Raw genomic sequence first — 21523 nt, forward strand, 5'->3', positions numbered from 1 at the left:
TCCTCTGATGCTGTGCTGAAAAGTGAGCTGGATGTTGTATTTCACAATGAAGAAGTGATGATTTTAGCAATCTACAACCAGAAGCATTTGCAGGTAAGCTGCCTTTCTTGTCATCTTAGTGCAGGTGAATGTTACTTACAGATCTCAGCAGGAGGAAGCACTGAAAAAGCTGTTTCTGCTTTTCAGCAGTTGAACCTGTAGCAGCAGGTACCATAACATCTTTTATCTCTAGAAAGTCTGCCTGGTTCAGGGAGCAAAAAAGAGAAGGTTGAGGAGAAATTTCCCCACTGATCTGGATGCAGAGGAGCAAAACTGTTTTCTTGACGGAGGTCCTAGTCTGCAGTCTGTTCATTTTGAAACACTTCACACTGGTGACTTTCTAAACTTAAACTTTGCTTGTAAATCATCATATTCTAAAGACTCCTTTTCCCCCCAGTTACTTTTCTTTCTTTTATTTGCTGGGTAATTGGTATGAGGGCAGCACTGAATTGAGATTTCACAGAAACAGCGTGTTGGGGGTTGGAAGGGACAGCAAAAGATCATATAGTCCAACCCCCTGGTGAATTATGTGATATATGACATTATAATATCATCACAGAATGGTTGAGGTTGGAAGGGACCTCAAAGATCATCCAGTTCCAACCCCCTGCCATAGGCAGGGACATCTCCCACTAGAACAGGTCACTCAAGGCCTCAGCCAGCCTGGCCTTGAACAAATCCAGGGAGGGAGCAGCCACAACCTCCCGGGGCAACCTGTGCCAGTGTCTCATCACAACCACTGCAAAGAAACCTTTCCTAACATCTAGTTTGAATCTCCCCTCTGTCAGAGTAAACCCATTATCCCTTGTCAATAGTCCCTCCTCAGCCTTCCTGTAGCCCCCTTCAGATACTGGAAGGCCACTATAAAGTCTCTTCGGTGCCTTCTCCAAGCTGCAGAGCCCCAACTCTTGTAGCCTGTCCTCATAGCAGAGCTGCTGCAGCCCTCTCCAACAGTTCTGTGTCCTTCTTGTGCTGGGGGCTCCAGAACTCTACACAGTACTCCCGGTGGGGTCTGAGAAGAGCAGAGTAAAGAGGCAGAATCCCCTCCCTTGCCCTGCTGGCCACACTGCTCTTGCTGCAGCCCAGCACAGGGTTGCTGTCTGGGCTGCACTCACACTGCAGGCTCCTGTTGAGCTTTTCATCACCCCAGACTCCCAGGTTCTTTTCCTCAGGGCTGCTCTCAGCCATCCCCCACCCAGCCTGGAGTTGTGCTTGGGATTGTAAGGTGCTGGACCTTACACTTGGCCTTCTTGAATTTCACGAGGGCCACGTCTGGAGCCTGTCCTGGTCCCTCTGGATGGATCCCTGCCCTCTACCAAGTTGACTGCACCACACAGCTTGGTGTCATCTACAAACCTGCTGAGGCTGCACTCGATTCCTCTGTCCATGTCACTCACAAAGATGTTCCACAGCACTGGTCCCAGCACTGACCTGAGGGACGCCACTTGGCACTGGTCTCCAGGTGGACATTGTGCCCTCGATCGCCACTCTCTGCATGCTACCATCCAGCCAATTCCTTATCCAGCAGTGCTCCACCCATCAAGCCCATGTTTTTTCCAGTTTGGTGACCAGGATGTCATAAAATGTGTAATCTTATATGTATATATATGCACATATAATACTATATGTATATATATATATATTACATAATGCTAATACATTTTAAGTCCTGCTTGGAGCATGTACTTAAAGCATTTTAATTGCTCCATTTGGCATGAGCTGCGTAATCTGGCTGGCAAGGTAAATTTGAAAGTGGAGCTCACTTACATGGCTTTTGACATCTGGGAGTAGCATTTTGAGTAACTGTTTTCTGTAGTCAGACAAACTCTGTTTCCTTCTAAAATGTTGCCCTGTTCAGAGAGCAGCCTATGAAGACAGTTAACACTGATCCTCAAAAGTTCATGGAAGTAACTGATAATTCAAAGCTTGAAACTGTTCTCTTCAGCATTCTTAGCTCTCTGCTCTAATTTATTTAAGTTTCAATATTAAAATATTGCAAAAAAATAACTTTGAGTTCCTGCCTTGCAGCTTATCAATGGAAATACAGACAGTGTAATTATGCAGACATCAGCTCAAGAATCCCCCATTTCCTGCTGCTGCTTAAGTGTGGATCTTAAATTTGCAGCTTTTGGACAGGAGAATGGAACAATAAAGGTATTAGATCCTAAATTTGCTTTTAGCACCCTTCTTGGTCCTTTCTGCAGAAATATCATTTGAATGACTTTGTATAACATTCTTCAGTATAACACTTCTAAAGTCTGGACATTTGTGATGCCTAAATGACAAGGATTTAAAGGTAGTGCCAATAAATGTAGCTCTGCATTTTATTTTACCAAGGACTACACTGATGGGAATTTTCATTTGTTACTATGTTGTTTAAAAAAAGAGCTTGCATCTTCCTTTCTTCCTCAAGTCTGTAATATAAATATAATCATGGCATTCTTTATTGCCAAGGTATTGCAGCTGGTGGATGGGAAAGTTCTGAAGTCCCTGGAGGCCTACAGGATATCTGTGCAGCACTGTCGATTTACAGCTGATTGCCAGACTCTGATTTCAAGTGCCCATGACTCAGTTATACAGGTTTGGATGAGATCTTAAAAAAGATATGTTGTAACTTACTTAAAATGTATTTAAATGAATGATTTATACAACAGATAATACAAACCCAGTAAATGACTATTCTGTATTGCTGCTCCTTGGGGCAAGGAACTGTAGAAGCTGTAGCCTCAGTTCATACCTTAAGTAGTAATAAATATTAGACAGTTTCTGGGGTTAGTGCTGCTGATTATGGAAGGCACTAGCTGTTGACTATAGAAGGCACCAGCTCCTTTAAGGTGGCTGAAGGGAACATCAGTTTCAAACGAGGTAACTCAACAGTTACCCATGTGAAAGGTTTGGGGTGCAACTCAGAGCTGGCTGTATATGGTAGGACTGTCAGTGGGCATGCTTAGGCTGTCTGAAGGACACCTCCTGTGTCATAGAATGGCTTGAGTTGGAAAGGACCTGAAAGATCATCTAATTCCAATCCCCCTGACATGGGCAGGACACCTCCCACTACATCAGGTTGCTCAAAGCCTCATCCAGCCTGGTCTTAAACACTTCCAAGGATGAGGCATCCACAACTTCTCTGGGCAACCCATTCCAGGTATCTCATTACCCTTGTAATAAAGAACTTCATAATGTCTAATCTAAATCTACCTTGCTCTAGTTGAGAACCAATTGCCCTTGTCCAGTCACCACAAGCCCTTATAAAAGTCCCTTCCCAGCTTTCCTGCAGGCCCTTTCAGGTACTGGAAGACTGCTACAAGGTCTCCTTGGAGCCTTCTCTTCTTTGGCCTGAGCAGCAGGTCTGTTGTCCACCTAGTAGAGTGCTGAATAGAGATACTAGATAGAAACAGAATGGTTCCACTAATGTAGTTTCAAATGAATAAGGTCTGTCTCTCAGCAGGGTAGACTTCCTCTGGAGACACATTCTGGTGTGTCTGTGCTGGCTTTCCAGCTCACCTCAGGGCTGCACTTCTGAAGTGAAAATCCTGGTCACTGATGATCACTGTGCTTTAGTTTGCACCAGTTGCAGGCATGCAACTAGAGCACAGAGAATCAGAGAATGGTTTGGATTGGAAGGGACCTCCAAAGGTCACCTAGTCCAACCCCCATGCAGTGAGCAGGGTCATCCTCCACTAGATAATGTTGTTCAGTGCTTTGTCGAGCCTGACCTTAAATATCTTCAAGGATGGGGCCTCATCTATCTCCAGGGTCCAGCTACTAGTGAGCATTCAGCTTGAGCTGACTCAAAGTCAAACCTCCAAAACACATCTGAGTGCTGCCCCTCAGCACCCTTTTGCTCACCAGATCTTTTCCAGCATCAGTTTTCTGATATAGGTGTAACTTATGCAGCATCCCACCCTGCTGTACTTTGATCTGAAGCTAGTTTATGTGCCACCTGTGTGGGCAGTGAAACACCACAGACCTCTCACCAGTTTGAGTCTTCTTTCAGGTCCAGCTTTTCTTCTGGGTCCGTAGCTCCCTCTAGTGGACACTGCCAGGATTGTCATCTGAGCACCTCTGCTCCTTGTTCTTTCGTTGCTGCAGGAAAACCTATTAGTTGGAAGCTGTTGTCATTAAATCTATACTTTATGGCTTCTGTAAAGTCAAATGGCACTTACTCAGTTTTCAGTGAAGAGTCTATTTGTTCTAAAGAATATAAAGCAGAATGGCACTTGCTTAAAAATGTACTTTAAAAATAGGAAAGAAAGTTTTACTTCCACTTTGAAAATGTACTGGAAGTCAATTTGCTGCAATAATCTAAGCTTTAAACTGCAAAACTTCTGAGCTGCCTAAAAAAATATCGGTTTTCTTTGTTGTTTTTTAATGATCAGTGAATTTTAAGCATCAAATTCACTCTGAAAACCACTTTGAAGTGTCTCATGTTAAATACTATGACATCCTCAGTCTTCATCTCTGCTAAGAATATATTCAATATAATTAACTGTCATCTCCTTAAGAACTTTTTATTGTTCCTGTGGCTTAAAAAACCCCAAAACAATCAGCTCATTCTTCTTAATTTGCTTTCTTAGTAAAAAACAAAAGAAATTATAAGCATATTCCATCTTTTTTCATTAGGTATGGAATTGGCAGCTGGATGAATGTGTGTTTCTAAGAGGGCACAAGGAAGCAATCAAAGATTTTAGACTTCTAGAAAATTCAAAACTTCTTTCCTGGTCCTTTGATGGAACTGTTAAGGTAAATAAAAGGCTGTGAACTGACAAACCACTTAAAATATGTTTTACTCTGTCTTCTGACACTTGTTATTTGCTGTGCTTGGTTTTATTGGATATTAAAGTGTAAACTGACTTTTAAGACACAACTTTGCTTTCTCTACTTATAGTAAGATTTGCATTCTTGTTGTATTTTATCTCAGTAAGCTTACAATAAATTGGTTATATTAGAATTAGGTACCTGAATTCTCTTTCTTATATATTGTTGTGGAATATGCAGATGTGTTGTTAACTTCTTAGAGAGCTGCTAAAGTAACTTACTCTTCCTGTCTGTCTGGTAGGTTTGGAATATCACTACAGGAAACACAGAAAAAGATTTTGCTTGCCATGGAGGTGCTGTTCTTTCCTGTGCTGTTTCACCTGATGGTAGTAAATTTTCATCTACTTCTGCTGACAAAACTGCAAAGGTTGGTTAGTTTCTGGACAGAGATAAAACCAGTACCTGAACTATGTGCTATTTGGTTTTAAATGTATTATGGGGTAACTAGTGATCATAGAAACACTAAGGCTGGAAAAGACCTTTAATGTCCTTGATCCAACCAGAACCCAACTACCATGACCACTAAAGCATGCCCTGAAGTGCCACACCTACAGGCTTCTTGAACACCTCCAGGGATGGTGACTGCACCACTTCCCTGGGCAGCCTGTTCCAACACCTCACCACTCTCTTACTAAAGAAGTTTTTTTCCAATCTAAACCTCCCCTGCCACAACTTAATCTCATTTCCTCTTGTCCTGGTTATATGGGAGAAGAGACCAACACCAGCCTCACTACAACCTCCTTTAAGGTAGTTGTAGAGAGCAGTAAGATCTCCCCTCAGTCTTCTCTTCTCCAGACTAAGCAACCCCAGCTCCCCTGTCCTCTCATCATGATGGCCTCCAAACCCCTCACCAGCCTCACTACTCTGCTCTGGATGTGCTCCAGCACCACAATGTCTTTCCTAGAGTGTGCTCAGAACTCAACACAATACTCAAGCTGTGGACTTATCAGGTACTCAGGTACAGGGGCACCTTCACTTCCCTACTCCTGCTGGACATGGTGTTTTTGATCTTGGCCAGGATGCTGCTGGCCTTCAGCTACTAAAAAGAAACCCAAGCTATTATACCCAAATACACACACAGAGATGCATATATGCAAAAAAGAAACCCAAGCTATAATACCCAAATACACACACAGAGATGCATATATGCAAAAAAGGTTTATGTACATTTGAGTGTTAATTCCTTTTAAGAAAGAAGTCATCATTGAGTTTGAACTTACCTTTTTCTCTCTTCTGTAATGTTTTCCATTTAGATCTGGAGCTTTGAAAGTTCTTCTGTTCTTCATGAGCTGAAAGGTCACGAAGCTTGTGTGCGGTGCTGTGCTTTCTCTCCTAGTAACAAACTGATGGCCACTGGAGATGACAAAGGAGAAATAAGGGTACTGCTTTAACCTTGCTGCTTGTTTTATAACTCACTTGACAGTAGGTTCACAGACAGAATCATAGAATCACAGAGTGTTAGGGGTTGAAAGGGACCTTCAGAGACTATCCAGTCCAACCGCTCTGCCAAAGCAGGATAACCTAGGGCAGGTCACATAGGAACACATCCAGATGGGCCTTGAAAGTCTCCAGAGAAGGAGACTTCACAATCTCTCTGGGCAGCCTGGTCCAGGGCTCCATCACCCTCACAGGAGGAAAGATGTTTCTCCTCATGTTGCAGAATTCCTGTGTTCCCGTTTGTATTCATTGCCTCTTGTCCTATCACAGGATATCATGAGAAAAAGACTGGCACCTTCTTCTTGAAACCCACCCCTCAGATACTTGTAAACGTTAATATGCTCTCATCTCAGTCTTCTCTTTTCCAGGCTTAACAGCCCCAGGTCTCTTAGCTTTTCCTTGGAGCCCTCTGGTGGCTGCTCTCTAGCAAATCCCTGTGCCTCTTGAACTGGGGAGCCCAGAACTGGATGCAGTACTCCAGATTTGGCCTCACTACAGCAGAATCGAGGGCGTGGAACAACCTCCCTTGACCTGCTGGCCACATTTCCTAATGCAGCCCAAGATACCATTGCCCTTTTTGGCCACAAGGGGGCACGTTGCTGTGCCATAGATAATTTAGTGTCCAGCAGGACTCTGAAGTCCTTCTCCACAAAGCTGCTTTCCAGCAGCTCATCCCCTAATCTGTACTGGTGAAGAAGAGTTCTCATGTTTAATTTGCTAGCATTGTGGTGAACATTGAGGAGCTGCAAAGTTAGCCACAGGAGACAGCAGTTTGTAACCATATTGATGGGTTTATGTTCCATGAATGTTGAGGAACTGATTCACATGATTGACTCATAATTCTACTGTGAGTTGCATGTGTTAAGGCCTCCGTATATGATACAGCTCTAAGAAGAGAATTCATTGTTAGGGTTATTCTGCTTGAATGCTTCTTTACAAGGTTTTTATTTGCAAGGTTTCTGATTTGCTATATTCTAGAAAAAAGAATTCAGCTGCCCTTACTTGAGGGTTTTTCTTTAGTTTGCCCTCAAGGAAGTTTACTTACATAATTAAGCTTACTTACATAATCTTTCCTCTCTTTCAGATTTGGGACATTCTAACAGGTGCATTACTTCACTTCTGCTCTCCAGTTACTGTAGATGAAGGAGAACCAACACATGGTGGCTGGGTAACAGACCTCTCGTTTTCTCCTGACAGCAAGATGCTTGTGTCATCTGGAGGCTATCTTAAGGTAAGCCTTGAAATAAAATATCCTAACATACCTAATTAAATGGCAATGCTCTGATCAGGTGCTTCCAGCTCCGTACTATTGGACTTGCTGTGTGAGTGCTACCCACTGGCCCAGCACTGGATCGTTTATCCCAGAGTACCTGAAGGGAACCTGCAAGAAAGCTGGGGAGAGACTCTTTACAAAGGCTTATAGGGATAAGACAAGGGGAAATAGATTGAAGCTGGAAGAGTGGAGATTGGAACTGGGTAGTAGGAAGAAATTCTTTCTAGTGAGGGTGGTAAGACATTGGAAAAGGTTGTTCTGGAGGTTGTGGATGCTCCCTCCCCTCCTCAAGGCCAAGCTGGATGATGCCTTGAGCAACCTGCTCTAGTGGAAGGTGTCCCTGCCCATGGTGGGGAGGTTGGAACTAGATATCTTTAAGATCCCTTCCAACCCACCCCATTCTATGATTCTTCAGGATGAGCTGGCCTTGCTCTGCTAAGCCTGCTTGAAGAATTTATTCTAAGCTTCTTTCAGCTAACAGAGAATGTTATTTTGTTTCACAGTGGTGGAATGTAACTACTGGAGAATCCTTACAAACCTTCTACACCAATGGAACAAACCTCAAGTCAATCCATGTGTCCCCTGATTTTGAAGTGTATGTGACTGTTGATAATCTTGGTATTCTTTATGTGTTGCAGAAGTTGTGATTCATGTGCTGAACACTGCCAAGAGAATTCCTTCTTGTCTTTTAAGGTGGAAACAAAATTCTGCTCACTGTTAGGCTGACACTCATGAAGCTGTGAACTTTATTTCCTTCTTTTATTCAGGATGTTTTTATGTATATTTACCTACATTTGTGCATGGTTTCCCACCTGAACTTGTATTTAGTCTTCTTTTAATTCTTCATCTGCATCTTAGGTTGCTTCCAATTTTGTAGGGAAATTCTATTAAGGTTTATTTAAATTGGTTGAAATTAATATTAATAACAGTGAAGAAATTATAGGAATACAATACTTGGAAATTGCTAAGGCTGAAGGCTAAATGCTCTCTAGCCATGAACACAACTGTGTGAGATGCAAAAAAAGATGATGATGATGATGTTGATTGTTATTATTTAACTGTGATGCAACCATGGAAAGAATCAGGGACATCCTTGAGCAACCAAGAATCAGGAGGCTCTGAGCAATCAAGTCTAGTTGAGAAGTGTCCCTGCCCATGGCAGGGAGGTTGGAGTAGATGATCTGAAGGTCCCTTCCAACCTGAGCCATTCTGTGATCTGAAAAATGAAACTATCTTGGTGCTTGATATTCAAACCAAATCAAGTAGCTGTTCAAGTCACAGCAGCACTGGTAAGGACCTTCGTGCTTCTAGCCTTGTGGAGGTGAAGTGCACTGTAGCACTCAAGAGCTGTGCCTATTAATGGCAACACTTTGAGTCTTGTTTTCTCAAGGCAGCATCCCGAAGGATACTGCTATGGAACTGGAAGAGCTTGTGCCACATTTCCAGTCAAAGAATGAATGCAGCTAAGCAGCTGAAGTGAGAATGGAGATGGTTCCAAAGGTATATATTGAAAAATATATAGGAGAGGTGAATTTTAGTTACTTTTCCTTTGGGAATTAGCATTCAGTTTACAGTATGGAGACATTCTACTGTCCTCAGCTTTGTTTACATGGGACTCTGAGCACAGGGATCTCTTGCCTGGCAATATGTGATTTTCTTCTTTTTTAAAACTTCTATCTTTACAGTCTATTTATAGATCCAATATGGAGTAGAAAGGTTCATGTTTTCTACTAATATTACTTGAGCTATCTTTTGTGAATAACAAAACAGCAATTTTTCCTAGGTACCTAGTAAGCCTTGCCCTGGCAAACTGCCTCTCAACTGCTCTGAGCAACTGCACAAGCATTAATATCATGATTTGCCTACTTTTGTAGCTGGCAGGAGGCCATTACACTTAGATGAAAAAGTAAAAGCTACAGTAGCAAGTGTCTCAACTGCTACTGAATGATGACATTTTCACTTCGTATTTTTTTGTGTGTGCTTTTCAAAAGATTGAATATACATTCTTGGTACTTTTCTGATTTTGACAATCACCATTTTGTCCTCTTTTGTATTAATCCTTCTTTTAACTTTCTGAGGTGCTGTTGAATACGGGTCAGTATAATCAAAGAAATTTAAAGAACAGAAATTCCAGAGGGAAAAAAAGGGTGATGTTTTATATTGTAAGGATGTACAGCATTCAATAAAGAGAATCCAGGCAATACTGCCCAAAGCTGTAAAGCTGACTCTGAATTCCTGTTTGTGGGTCTCTTCTTGTTGCTACCTCTTTTACCGCTTTCCATTTTCAACCAAACCTTAATGCTGCATGATAAATACTCTGACAGGTAATCAACAGTATTAAATATGAGGATAGAGGAGAAGGTGAATGAAGAGGAAAAGTCTTGCAATGCATCCTGCAGCGTTCAGGACAGAGCTACAGCTACTGCCTAGTTTGTACAGACCTCATCAGTACCTTGCCTAAGTAGATTCAAGGTGCAGGAAGCTCCTCTTGGCTTCCTGAGTCCCTCAATTACAGTGTGCTGTCCTTTTTGCACAAGACTGCTTTGGTCTGAACTTGAGAGACACAAAAAAAGATACAGAATAAACGTAGCAGGAGGCAACCAGGGCAGAAAGTAGTTTTGCCACAATGCTAATGAAACTCCTGATGGTGGAGAAACCGATCCTGGTTTAATAGAGAAAGGGAATGGTGGATAAGCAGAGTTCATAGATAATTTCCAACTTGAAGCAAGTAAGGAGCAATTGGGAGAGAACCCTGAAGTGAGAGAGAGAGAGTGCATTCTTGAATGATGCTGCAATAATGACCACACAGCAGTGTGATACTTGCTGCTGGGACCTGAGGAAGTTGTGCTTCAGAGGTGGTGATGTTACTAGAGTCAGGCTGTTGCTGTAGCTGAGGTAGAAGAGAGACCAAGAGAAGGTCTTACGAGCCAAACAGATGCAACTCACAGGAAGAGGATGACAAAATGTAAACGAAAAGCTGTTAAAATAAGGGCCTACTAAGCCTGCACCTTGTTTAATCTAAAATATTTAAGGCAGCTATGGCATAAATAAATAATGCCTGAAAACTGAAGTCCTGCTGTGTCATCAGCTTTAACTGTTCTCTTTGATCGTCTGTGTATTTTCAAGGAAACAAAAGGGAGTTTGGCCAGAAGCTACTTTTATGTAGATTGAAGATTCCTGCTTGTTAAACGGAAACAAGCACAGGAAGCTGCTTTGTTTTGTCAACAACCAGGCCTTGAGACCAAAAGCTGCCTATTGAAGCACTTAACGTCAGCTTTCTCCTCCTGAATAAACGTGCATGCCCCTGCAAGAGACTCAAAGAACTGTTTCAGCTGCAAAAGACCTTTAAGATCATCTACCCAGCTGTCCAAGCAACACCACCCTGGCCTTTAAACCATGCCCCAAAGTGTCCTGTCCAAGTTTCTTGAACACCCCCAGCGCTTGGTGACTCCATCACCTCCCTGGGCAGCCTGTTCCAGTGCTCTTGGGGCAAAGGTTCCCAATATCCAACCTAAACCTCTCTTGGCACAACTTCAGGGCACTCCCTCTCACCCTGACAGTGGGGAGAACAACTCCTACCTTACTTCACCCTCCTTTTAGGTAGTTGTAGAGGGTGCAATAAGGTCTTCTCTCAGCCTCCTCCATACTAAATCCCAGATCTCTCAGCCTTGTTCTCTAGACCCTTCACCAGGTTTTTTGCCCTTCTCAGGACAAGCTCCAGCAACTCTCAACTGAAATTACATTTGACTCCCGAGTCAAACTCACTGGTTGGACTAGTCCATCTACCACATCATTGTGCTATTGCTCACAAGAGTAACTGTAGGAGGCAACAGGAATTGAAGTTGTCAGTAACACATGCAAACTAAAAAAAATCTTACTTTTTTATACTCACTGAATCCTTTAGTCCCAGCTTAGGCCTTAAGTTGCAAAGCTTCTTATTAAAAGAAAACAATCATAAATGTGTATAGTATTTTGAAAAGCAGACCAAAAAAAAAACCAAAACCTCAAAGCCCATCCCAAAAAAAACCTCTCCACACTCCTCCAACCCCCCCCAACATGCAAAGATGCTGATAGCTGCAGCTTTGGTAGTACTGAAAAATTACAGGTCAATCTACTCCAAAGCTCATGGCCCAGTCTCAGCATCTTATTGCATGCTGGCAAAAGACAGTAATTGTGTTCCATTCCTAGCTTGGAAGAGGAAAGTGAATCTGAGCACAAAAAATCAGGCTGAAATTGGGCTGAGTACTCAGCACATTCCCTGTTCTCCACCCACCAAGGTTCATTTGAGTTCTGCTGTTCTTGAAGTCCCAGCAGAAAGAAGGCAACCCAAGTCCTCAGAGTTCTTAGATATTCTTTACCAGGAGGGTGGTGAAATACTGGAACAGGCTCCCCAGGGATGTGGTTGAGGCTCCAACCCTGGAGACAGTCAAGGTCAAATGTCATGGGAGGCTGAGGAACCTGATTTTGTTGGAGAACTGCAGCTGGACAAGATGATCTTTGAGGGTCCCTTCCAACCATTCTGTGCTTTTACTTGTCCCTTGCAAACACAGGCCTTGCTGTGAAGATGGTTTTGGTTTATACTGTGGATTTTGCTTTCAGATGGTTAAGCACTTACATACTTTTAAGTCCTTGATTAACTGGTTCTTTGGTGCACTACTGAACTGCTGACATCCTGTATTTAATCACACCCTGTAGAGAGTCACACAGGGAGTTATGTAAAAACATGTTCACTTCAGGCACCAAAAGTACAAAGTGGCCACATTTACAGGCTACAGAACTGGGGCACTTCTGATGTAGCTGAATGACCCCCCTAAAATGAAAGGATGAGGTAGGAGCTGCAGCACAACTCTAAGAAGACATAAGAGAAAAGAGTGAAACAATAGGAAGAATTTGCTCTAGGTTCATCAAAGGGATGTCAAGTAGGCACAGTAAGCAGCTGAACTCGCTTGGGAGAGATAACTGAGGCAAAAGAGACTGAAGAGGGCTAGCAAGACTGATGAAAGACTGGTGGGGCAGGGAATGAGAATGAAACGTTTTGAGATGCAATCAGGCAGCAAACTGGACTCCCCCCCCCAGCAGGCATACATTGGAATTGTAAGGAGAGAGAAGAATTAACAGGCATGAGGCCCATCTGTATTTGCAGAAACCTGAGCTCTTAGAGAGAAGTATTTCCTTCACTGATTCCAATGTCAGCTAGCTGCAGAGAAGTCCACGGGGTCACCTCTGGCATGGGACAGTGGTTTAGCATTCCTTTCCTCAGATTCAAAGAGACTTCTACAGAGCTGCACAAAGGCAAAGCAGTTAGTTAATACCTGATCCTTAGTGCTTTTTGGGCAAGGTGACTTTCCAGTCAGGTTCCTAGTATGCTGGAAGTGTACAGGCTAGTAAGGGGAACGTAGCCAGACTTAAAAGTGAAAGTAGGGAAGAAGCCAGACACCTCCAGAAAGTGAGAATTACTATTCTTGACCTCTACTCAAGGTAAGAGAGACAAGCAGCCAAGGACAGGACATGAACAAACTGCAGCATTTGGATGCTGCAAACCCAGCAGCTAACTGCAACAACTGCCTTACAGTGGGAGGGTGGAGAATGGGCAAAAGAAGGGAGATTACACAAAAGCAGATTGCATTTGACATTAGAAGACAAGGAAACTGGAATCAATGTCAGCTAAGTGTAGCTGACAAAGGACTTAAAGCATTGTTTGCTAAATGAGGACTCTAATATGTGAGAGAGAAAAGCTACTGCTGGAAGAAAGCTTAAAGACTGAAGAAACAAGAAGGAAATCCTAAGCTGTGGAGAGTTTTCTAAAGCAGAGGCTGCATTTCAGACTGGACATGATGACTCCTCCAACCAGGCCTGGTATTGCTCACAGCTGGCAGGAGACACTCAGCATATCTGGTCCTGACAGTCTGTCAATAAATTCATTAAAGGCTGCTTCTCCTGCAGAGCCACATGCCTGAACTTTGAAGCCAACCTCTCAGCATCAAAAACTGGCATGGCTATGAAATGGTGACCCCTGGGAGGAGAATTAGGGTGTGAAGGAGGTTGTGTCAGTTCTTTGGAATAGAAAGGCAACTAATAAGATTCTACATCCAGCTGTGGAACAGATTTATAGCTTCTGCTCTGGATTAAAAGAGGTTGTCTGTGCCACCTGCACAGCTCCCATTTCATTTTGCCCTAGATTTCCTTCAGCGTGTGCTGTTCATCTGGCCTGCTTCACACTTTGCTGGAGGATGATGTCTAAGATGACATCAAGACAACAGCCTAGAAATAGTAACTGTCTCCAAACTGCCAGCCCAAGGAGCAATGGACTCTGCAGAGGAAGCGTGTGGCAGTGGCAAGCCCCTAAATGAAAGGCATGACATAAGGACTAGAGACACCGCTTACATGGGGACACTTAGCTAAGAGGAGGGATATCCCCTGGCTCATGTACAAATGGCCAGCTGAAGGGGAGAGAAAAGAGGCCTCTGATGGAAAAATTGACAGGATTTTCAGCAAACTGGAAGCACACAAGGACAAGGCTCAGGCTGCTAACAAAAAGCTCTGCCACTGTTTAAGTTCTGTGTCTTCTTTAGGTGAATCAAATTCTTTGCTAAGCTAGCAAAGTGCCCAGACTGCTCACAACTCCACTCTTGAACCCACTGGTTCTAGTTAACTTTCACATCTGGGAGCTGATAACCCAACCTAGGCAGAGGATGCTTCACTTAGCTGAGCCTGTGATCAAATACACAAGATGCACTTGCAGATAGAGTTGGATCTGTTCAGCTTGCAGAAGGCAGTTCTGGGGAGATCTTATTGTGGCCTTCCAGTACCCAAAGATGAGGCCACAGGAGAGCTGCAGTCCTGTGCAGCCTGCTCTGGGTGAACCTGCCCTGGTTGGACTAGATGATCTCCAGCAGTCCCTTGCAGCCCCTATCATTACATGACTCTGTGACCCTTGCTCAAAGCTAAATTAATTATAACACTAAAGCCTTTAAAAGCAAACCAACCAACACCCACAACAAAATGGAAAAGTCAGATATAACATTAAGAGTGGACTGATGCATGAGAGAGCAGGGGGCTGCAACTCCTCTCCTGTAAGGACAGGTTGAGGGAACTGGGATTGTTCAACCTGCAAAAGAAAAGGCTCCAGGGAGACCTAATAGCAGCCTGCCAGTAGCTGAAGGTAGTTGCAGAGGGACTGTTTGCAAAGGCCTGCAGTGACAGCAGGAGGGACAATGGCTTGAAATTAGAGGAGACTTAGATTAGATGTTAGGGATGGGTTCTTTACCATGAGGGTGGTAGGAGCATTGCAACAGGTTACTCAGGAAGGCAGTTGAGGCTACATCCCTGAAAATATTCAAGGTCAGGCTCAATAAGGTTTTGAGCAACCTGATGTAGTGGAGGATGTCCCTGCTCACAGCAGCAGGCTTGGACTAGATGACCTCTGAAGGTCCCTTCCAATCCAAACCATTTCATGAGTCTATGTCTGGATTTGAAGGCAGTATGCACACTTGTTTCCATATTTTCTAAGCACATAACTGAACCCCCAGAAAGCCACAGCAAGACAAAGGAAACAGCAATATGCTCCAGTACAGAGAATAACCAAAGAGCATAAACTTTGTCCTACAGTGACACCATGAGGAAAAAAGAAACAGACTACACTAATTTTTAAGATACATTAGAAGCAGTGCAGTCCTCAGTCCTGTGATCACTGGATAATGAGAATTGCTAGGCTGCAGAATTAGCAGTCTGGGCATATTCTAAGCAAAAATATCCTAATTTAGATAACTGAGGCTGGTCCTACTGATTTCATGCATTTGTGTTGCAGAGATGATGACTATTTATTTCAGTTACCTTTATACAACCATACACTGTCTGGAAGGTATCACTGATGGACTAGGTGAACAATTCTGCATTGTAATTGAGTGAGTCTACTGAAACAGTAGTTTCAGCACACCAAAAGTGTCTGGGAATGCTGCACAGGAGTGAAGGTTAATGTTAAAAGAAGTTAGAACATTCACAGTCATACAATCATAGAATCAACCAGGCTGGAAGAGACCTCCAAGCTCATCCAGGCCAACCTAGCACCCAGCCTGTCCAACCAACTAGTCCACTCAGCTGTGTTTTTGTCAAGCTTCAAAAATTACCCAGGCCAAAGACCTCAAACCTGGAAAATTAGACTGATTGCTGGAAGAAGAGACAAGATTACTAGGTGTCACCATTATGCCCAGCCCCTAACGTGGCAGGAAAGGCCATAGGTACCTAAGTAACTCCAGCTGATAATACACACAGCCTGCCAAAAACAGAGAGAAGAACTACCCCTGCCAATCTCTTTCTCAGCCAGACAATCTAGTCGTGACATGACACAGTCTGCAGGGAAACTGCAGTGGGAACACAGAAAGATGAATACCTGTCACACCTGAAGGCACAGCTCGCTTGTGCTCACTACTGCACTACTTTTCCCTATCACAGAATCATAGGCTGGAAGGGATCTCCAAAGGTCAGCTAGTTCAACGAGTCCTCACAGTCAGTAGGGGCATCCTCAACTAGATCAGGCTGCCCAGAGCCCTGTTGAGCCTCACCTTGAACATCTCCAAGGATGGGGCCTCAACCACCTCCCTGGGCAACCTGCTGCATTATTCCATGACCCTCACGGTGCAGAACTTTTTCCTAACATCCCATCTGAATCTGCTCTTCTGCAGCTTGAGGGCACTGCCCCTTGTCCTGTCACTGCAGGTCTTTGCAAACAGTCTCTCACCACTCTTCTTGCAGCCCCCTTCAGGTACTGGACAACTGCTACTAGGTCTCCCCAGAGCCTCCTCTTCTCCAGGCTGAACAACCCCCAGCTCCCTCAGCCTGTAATCGTAGCAGAGGTGTGTAACCTCAAATTTGCCCTTCCACTCTTTATTCAGGCCTAACTTCAAGTTAGTCTTGGTCATCTCTTACAAAACACAGGAATCATCACAACTAACAAGCCCTTAGAACCTTCTCATTTTTCCAAGTCATGGTGAATTTGATCAGGTGTAATTCAAAGGATGCTTCATCTTCTCCATCTCAGACACTCAGCTGTTTATTATTTGGACTTGCTGATTCAAAGTGCTTTAGTTTGAATAAATGCATCTTTGCCACCTGTTAAGATGACAAAACCTGTTAAGGTTATATTATAAATCCTATCTCTGTGATTAACATATCCCAAATTGTCTTTTCACATCATATCTCACCGCTGTGTCACTGTGATCAGTGCAATAAGCTGCTTTTTTTCTTAATAGCAGAGGTTTAATGATCCCTCTTTTACTTTGATATTTCACTCATCCATGCACAAACCTCTATCAATTACTCCTACACTTTGCTTTGTAATCTGCACTTTAAAACATTATAAACATCTCCTAATTTATCTGTTTCCCTGCAGCTTCTACACCTTTTTGTAAGACAGCATCTCATTCAGCATGTTTTCTGGTGGTTGGGTTTTGTTTCCCTCCCTCCCCCATATACCTTTACAGAACTGTGACTCCTTGGCCTCTTCTCACTGATCCCCAGCTTACTTCTACATAGCCAGCCACACCAAAAACCCTTTTGCTGGAATGATTCCCACTCTGTAACTCCCTGATCAAGGTGCTAAGCCTATTATACAAGAAAAAAAAACTCAACCAGAGTACAATCAGTAACACCTGGGGAAAAAAACCCTGATTAATTTTTCACACCTTGCATTTGATTTGATAATTTGATTTCACAAGGAAGATTTCATAAAGTTATGCTTTTCAAGGAGGTCTCCACTCATCCAAAGCCAGGCACGTGGGTGTTCTTCCTCCTGCTGTAGTGGATCTAACTGGTAAAAAGGAGACTTCCCCTCTGTATTTTCTTTCCATTACATAAACATCCCTGTGAGCAAGTCAGCAAGAATCTATGACAGATTTAGAGCTGCCTGGTGATAATTTATGAGTACTTTGTGTTGGATTGATTACTGAAATGTTTGTTATATGGTTTCACTTGTTTTTTTCCCCCAACATATTCCTGCTATGTTAAACACCTCTGAAAGGGAAGGGTAGATTAAGCCACTTAGTTTTCAAACTCGACTCAGTTCCTAAGGAAAAATGCCAGATTTATTTGAATATTCTACTCAAAATAGCCTCTAAAATGGGCTCAGAGGAAGCAAAAGCAAAGAAGCCCAAGAGGAGCAAAAGCTGTATTTCAAATGGGCAGGAAAAAGGGCTTATCCGTTAGAAAAAGTACTGGTTGGGTTGTGTCAGTTGCTGTACAAACACCATTACAATGACACCTTTAATGTGCCTCTGATACTCGATTATCTCTGCTCCTGGTCTCTGACTGCAGACACTTCCATTTTGTCTTTGCCTTATAAAATCACAGAATGGTTTAGGTTGGAAGGCACCTCAGAGATCATGCAGTTCCAGCCCCCATGTCATAAACAGGGACACCTCCCACCAGAACAGGTCACTCAGGGCCTCATCCACCCTGGCCTTGAACAAATCCAGGGAAGGAGCAGCCACAACCTCCTGGGGCAACCTGTGCCAGTGTCTCACCATCCTCTAGCATTCTTCCTAGCATTCAGCTTAAATCTCCCCTCTGCCACTTTAAACCCATTACTCATCCTGTCATTACAAGACCTTGTCAATAGTCCCTCCTCAGCCCTCCTGTAGCCCTCTTCAGATACTGGAAAGCCACTACAAGGTCTCCTCAAAGTCTTCACTTCTCCACACTGCCGAGCCCCAACTCTTGTAGCCTGTCCTCATAGCAGAGCTGCTGCAGCCCTCTGAGCATCTCGGTGGCCTCCTCTGGACTGTTTCCAACACTTCCATGCCCTTCTTGTGTTGGTGGCTCCAGACCTGCACACCGTACTCCAGCTGGGGTCTCAGGAAAGCAGAGCAAAGGGGGAGAAGCCCCTCTCTTGCCATGCTGGCAATGCTTCCCTTGATGCAGCCCAGGACACAGCTGAACTCTCACAAACACATTCACCTCTCTTCATGTTTGTTACATCTCTAAGCAAAGGCTACCTGAAGAACAAAGCACTGTTGTAGTGCATGGCAAGGGCACTGAGCCCCTGGAGCAAAGACTCTGAACAGCTGAAGCGAATTTGGTTTGGAGCAGGTTGCCAATTGGTTCTAAGAGGCTAGACAGGTGCACCTTGAACTGTGGGTGGAGACATGTGACAGTCGTTTACTCTTAATTACACAGCCTCCAAGTCGGTTTTGAGCCCTGGATTTTGGTTTTTTTTTTCACTTTGTGAACTCAGAAGCAGTAACTTTTCTATCACAATTACAGAGCTCCAGGAAACAAGGAGAAGACTTGAAAAACAAAGTGCCAAGCTTGGGTGAAGAGTTTAGAGCCTGCAAGCAAGAATTTGAGAAGGTACATGAAGACAAACTATGGAATACATGTCTGCTCAGGGGGGGTTACTTGGAATGCCTTTACAAAGATAGTTGCTGTAAATATCCCTCTTGCAGGTAAGGAGGCAAAGCACACAGACTTTGTTGGGCCTGCTGAGCAACGCTGACTCGATCTACACTGTGGCCGCAACACCCCCGAGCAGCACTACAGGCTGGGGACAGAAGGGCTGAGAGCAGCCAGGAAGAAAGGGACTAGGGGATACTGGTAGAGAGTAGCTGAACATGAGTCAGCAGCGTGGCCTGTACCAGGAACAGCGTGGCCAGCAGGACAAGGGAGGTTATTCTTCCCCTGTACTCAGCCCTGGGCAGGCTGCAGCTTGAGTGCTGTGTCCAGTTCTGGGCTCCTCAATTCAAGAGAGATGTTGAGATACTGGAACGTGTCCAGAGAAGGGCAATGAAGCTGGTGAGGGGCCTGGAGCACAGCCCTGTGAGGAGAGGCTGAGGGAGCTGGGGGTGTGCAGCCTGGAGGAGGCTCAGGGCAGAGCTCATTGCTGCCTACAACTACCTGAAGGGAGTCTGTAGCCAGGTGGGGTTGGTCTCTTCTGCCAGGCAAGCAGCAACAGAACAAGGGGACACAGTCTCACGTTCTGCCAGGGGAGGTCTAGGCTGAATTTAGCAGGAAGTTCTTGAGAGATTTGCATTGGAATGGGCTGCCCAGGGAGGTGGTGGAGTTGCCATCCCTGGAGATGTCGAAGAAAAGACTGAATGGGGCACTTAGTGCCATGCTCTAGCTGAATGGACAGGGCTGGGTGACCGTTTGGACTGGATGACCTTGGGAGGTCTCTTCCTATCTAGTTGATTCTATGATCAGTGATAATCCTGCAGCACCTGTGTCCTGTGGTCTCAGCCAGCTGGACCACGTAACGGGTCTTAGCTTCAGGATGAGTTGCAGGTAGGGCTGCTAACCTATGCATGACTGTGCTGAAGTGCAGAAAGGCTGTCCAAAAGTGTGGTGAATTTGAAGTTTCCCAGATACTCTAGGCACTTCTCAAGGATAGGTGGCAGAGCTGAAACTCCCTTGATGTGCTGTGGTTTCTTAAACTCTCTTAAAAAGTCACGGTCCGGGAAGAAACAGGCTCAGGACACCCATAAAAGCCTAACTCTCCTCCAAAATCGAAACAATCAAACAAGCTCCTTAAGGGGTACAAGGCTGGAGGCTTCAACTAAATTATTTTCAGTCTTAGGTAAAACAATTTCTCACCACATTCTCTGCATTGCCTATTTTAGTCTCTGCAGCAAGCAAATACTCTTAAAAGGCTGTAGTTTGTGCTTTCTGTACGATACTACTAGCAGTTATACTCCCATTTGCTAAGCACATAGCGCTGAAGCTCCGCACGAGTACCAGCGAAGGTACAGTCCCTGCAGACTAATGAAAAGAGCCGAGCCTGGTATCCGACGAGCCTCAGCTGTCCTGTTGTGCTCTGCTGCTTACAGTTTGAAGAAAGGCTACCGAAATTCCCACCGTTCCCAAGATTTCTACTCTAAAGAAGAAAATTCAGAACGAAGAATGTAAAACCTGTACCTGATCGGCCCGGCGCAGGTGGGAGCAAGCCGCCGAGAGACGAGCGGCAGGCAGCGGGGAGGGGCGCTGGGCCCCGGGCACTCGCCGGTTGATCTCCGCACTGGTAGCGCTTTCACCGCCGCAACGCCCAGCCGCTCCCGGTTAAAGCCGGCCAGGGCTACGGCCACCGTGGGGGCTTCTGCCTGCCCAGCCGCACCCGGTTAAAGCCGGCCAGAGCTGCCGCCACGGGCCGCTACCTACCCAGCCGTTCCCGGTTAAAGCCGGCCAGGGCTGCCGTCACCTCCCGCTGGCCTGTGGGGGCCGCTGTCCGCCCGCGCCGCCTTCGCGGCTGCTGCCCTTCCGTGCCGGCAGGGGGTGCTTAGGGGTCGCCAGCCGGGGCCGAGGCGACCGAGTGCGCGGGATGGCTGCAGCGGCCTCGGTTCCGGGGCGCTGCCTTACGACGGCAGAATCCAAGAGTGCTGGGGGCGGCAGGGAGCTCTGGAGATCACCGAGTCCAGCCCCTGCCGGTGCAGTCACCTGGGGCATGCCTCACAGGAGCTCTGGAGATCACCGAGTGCAGCCTCTGCCGGTGCAGAGCCACCGGGGGCATGCCTCACAGGAGCTCTGGCGATCACCGAGTGCAGCCTCTGCCGGTGCAGTCACCTGGGGCATGCCTCACAGGAGCTCTGGAGATCACCGAGTGCAGCCCCTGCCGGTGCAGTCACCTGGGGCATGCCTCACAGGAGCTCTGGCGATCACCGAGTGCAGCCTCTGCCGGTGCAGTCACCTGGGGCATGCCTCACAGGAGCTCTGGAGACCACCGAGTGCAGCCTCTGCCGGTGCAGAGCCACCTGGGGCATGCCTCACAGGAGCTCTGGAGATCACCGAGTGCAGCCCCTTGCCGGTGCAGTCACCTGGGGCATGCCTCACAGGAGCTCTGGCGATCACCGAGTGCAGCCTCTGCCGGTGCAGTCACCTGGGGCATGCCTCTCTGGCGATCACCGAGTGCAGCCTCTGCCGGTGCAGAGCCACCTGGGGCATGCCTCACAGGAGCTCTGGAGATCACCGAGTGCA

At 45.3% G+C, this 21523-nt stretch overlaps 1 protein-coding gene and 1 long non-coding RNA gene across 5 annotated transcripts in view; one reads left to right on the forward strand and one right to left on the reverse strand.

The window, feature by feature from the left end:
* APAF1 (apoptotic peptidase activating factor 1) overlaps positions 1-9787 on the forward strand; it is a 49096-nt gene extending 39309 nt beyond the window's left edge. The window contains exons 20-27 of the mRNA XM_064154977.1: positions 1-93; positions 2068-2193; positions 2494-2619; positions 4663-4782; positions 5099-5224; positions 6111-6236; positions 7379-7525; positions 8071-9787. The exon at positions 1-93 is cut by the window's left edge and continues 27 nt beyond it. Of these exons, the coding sequence (XP_064011047.1) occupies positions 1-93; positions 2068-2193; positions 2494-2619; positions 4663-4782; positions 5099-5224; positions 6111-6236; positions 7379-7525; positions 8071-8214 (1008 nt within the window). The 3' untranslated portion in view covers positions 8215-9787. The remainder of the gene's footprint in view (positions 94-2067; positions 2194-2493; positions 2620-4662; positions 4783-5098; positions 5225-6110; positions 6237-7378; positions 7526-8070) is intronic.
* Positions 1-20976, reverse strand: part of LOC135181688 (uncharacterized) — a 32168-nt gene extending 11192 nt beyond the window's left edge. Inside the window, exons 1-5 of one of the 4 annotated variants that reach the window (XR_010304969.1) lie at positions 20471-20976; positions 6078-6210; positions 4206-4233; positions 4017-4125; positions 1-237 (exon numbers count right to left, since the gene is read on the reverse strand). The exon at positions 1-237 is cut by the window's left edge and continues 182 nt beyond it. This is a non-coding gene — a long non-coding RNA (uncharacterized LOC135181688). Of the gene's footprint in view, positions 242-759; positions 1052-4016; positions 4126-4205; positions 4234-6077; positions 6211-20470 lie in introns of those variants that run through there. The other 3 variants (XR_010304967.1, XR_010304966.1, XR_010304968.1) reach the window with 3 other exon arrangements.
* Between the last annotated feature and the right edge of the window lie 547 nt (positions 20977-21523).

Source organism: Pogoniulus pusillus, chromosome 15 (assembly GCF_015220805.1).
Source record: "Pogoniulus pusillus isolate bPogPus1 chromosome 15, bPogPus1.pri, whole genome shotgun sequence".
NCBI lineage: Eukaryota > Metazoa > Chordata > Aves > Piciformes > Lybiidae > Pogoniulus > Pogoniulus pusillus.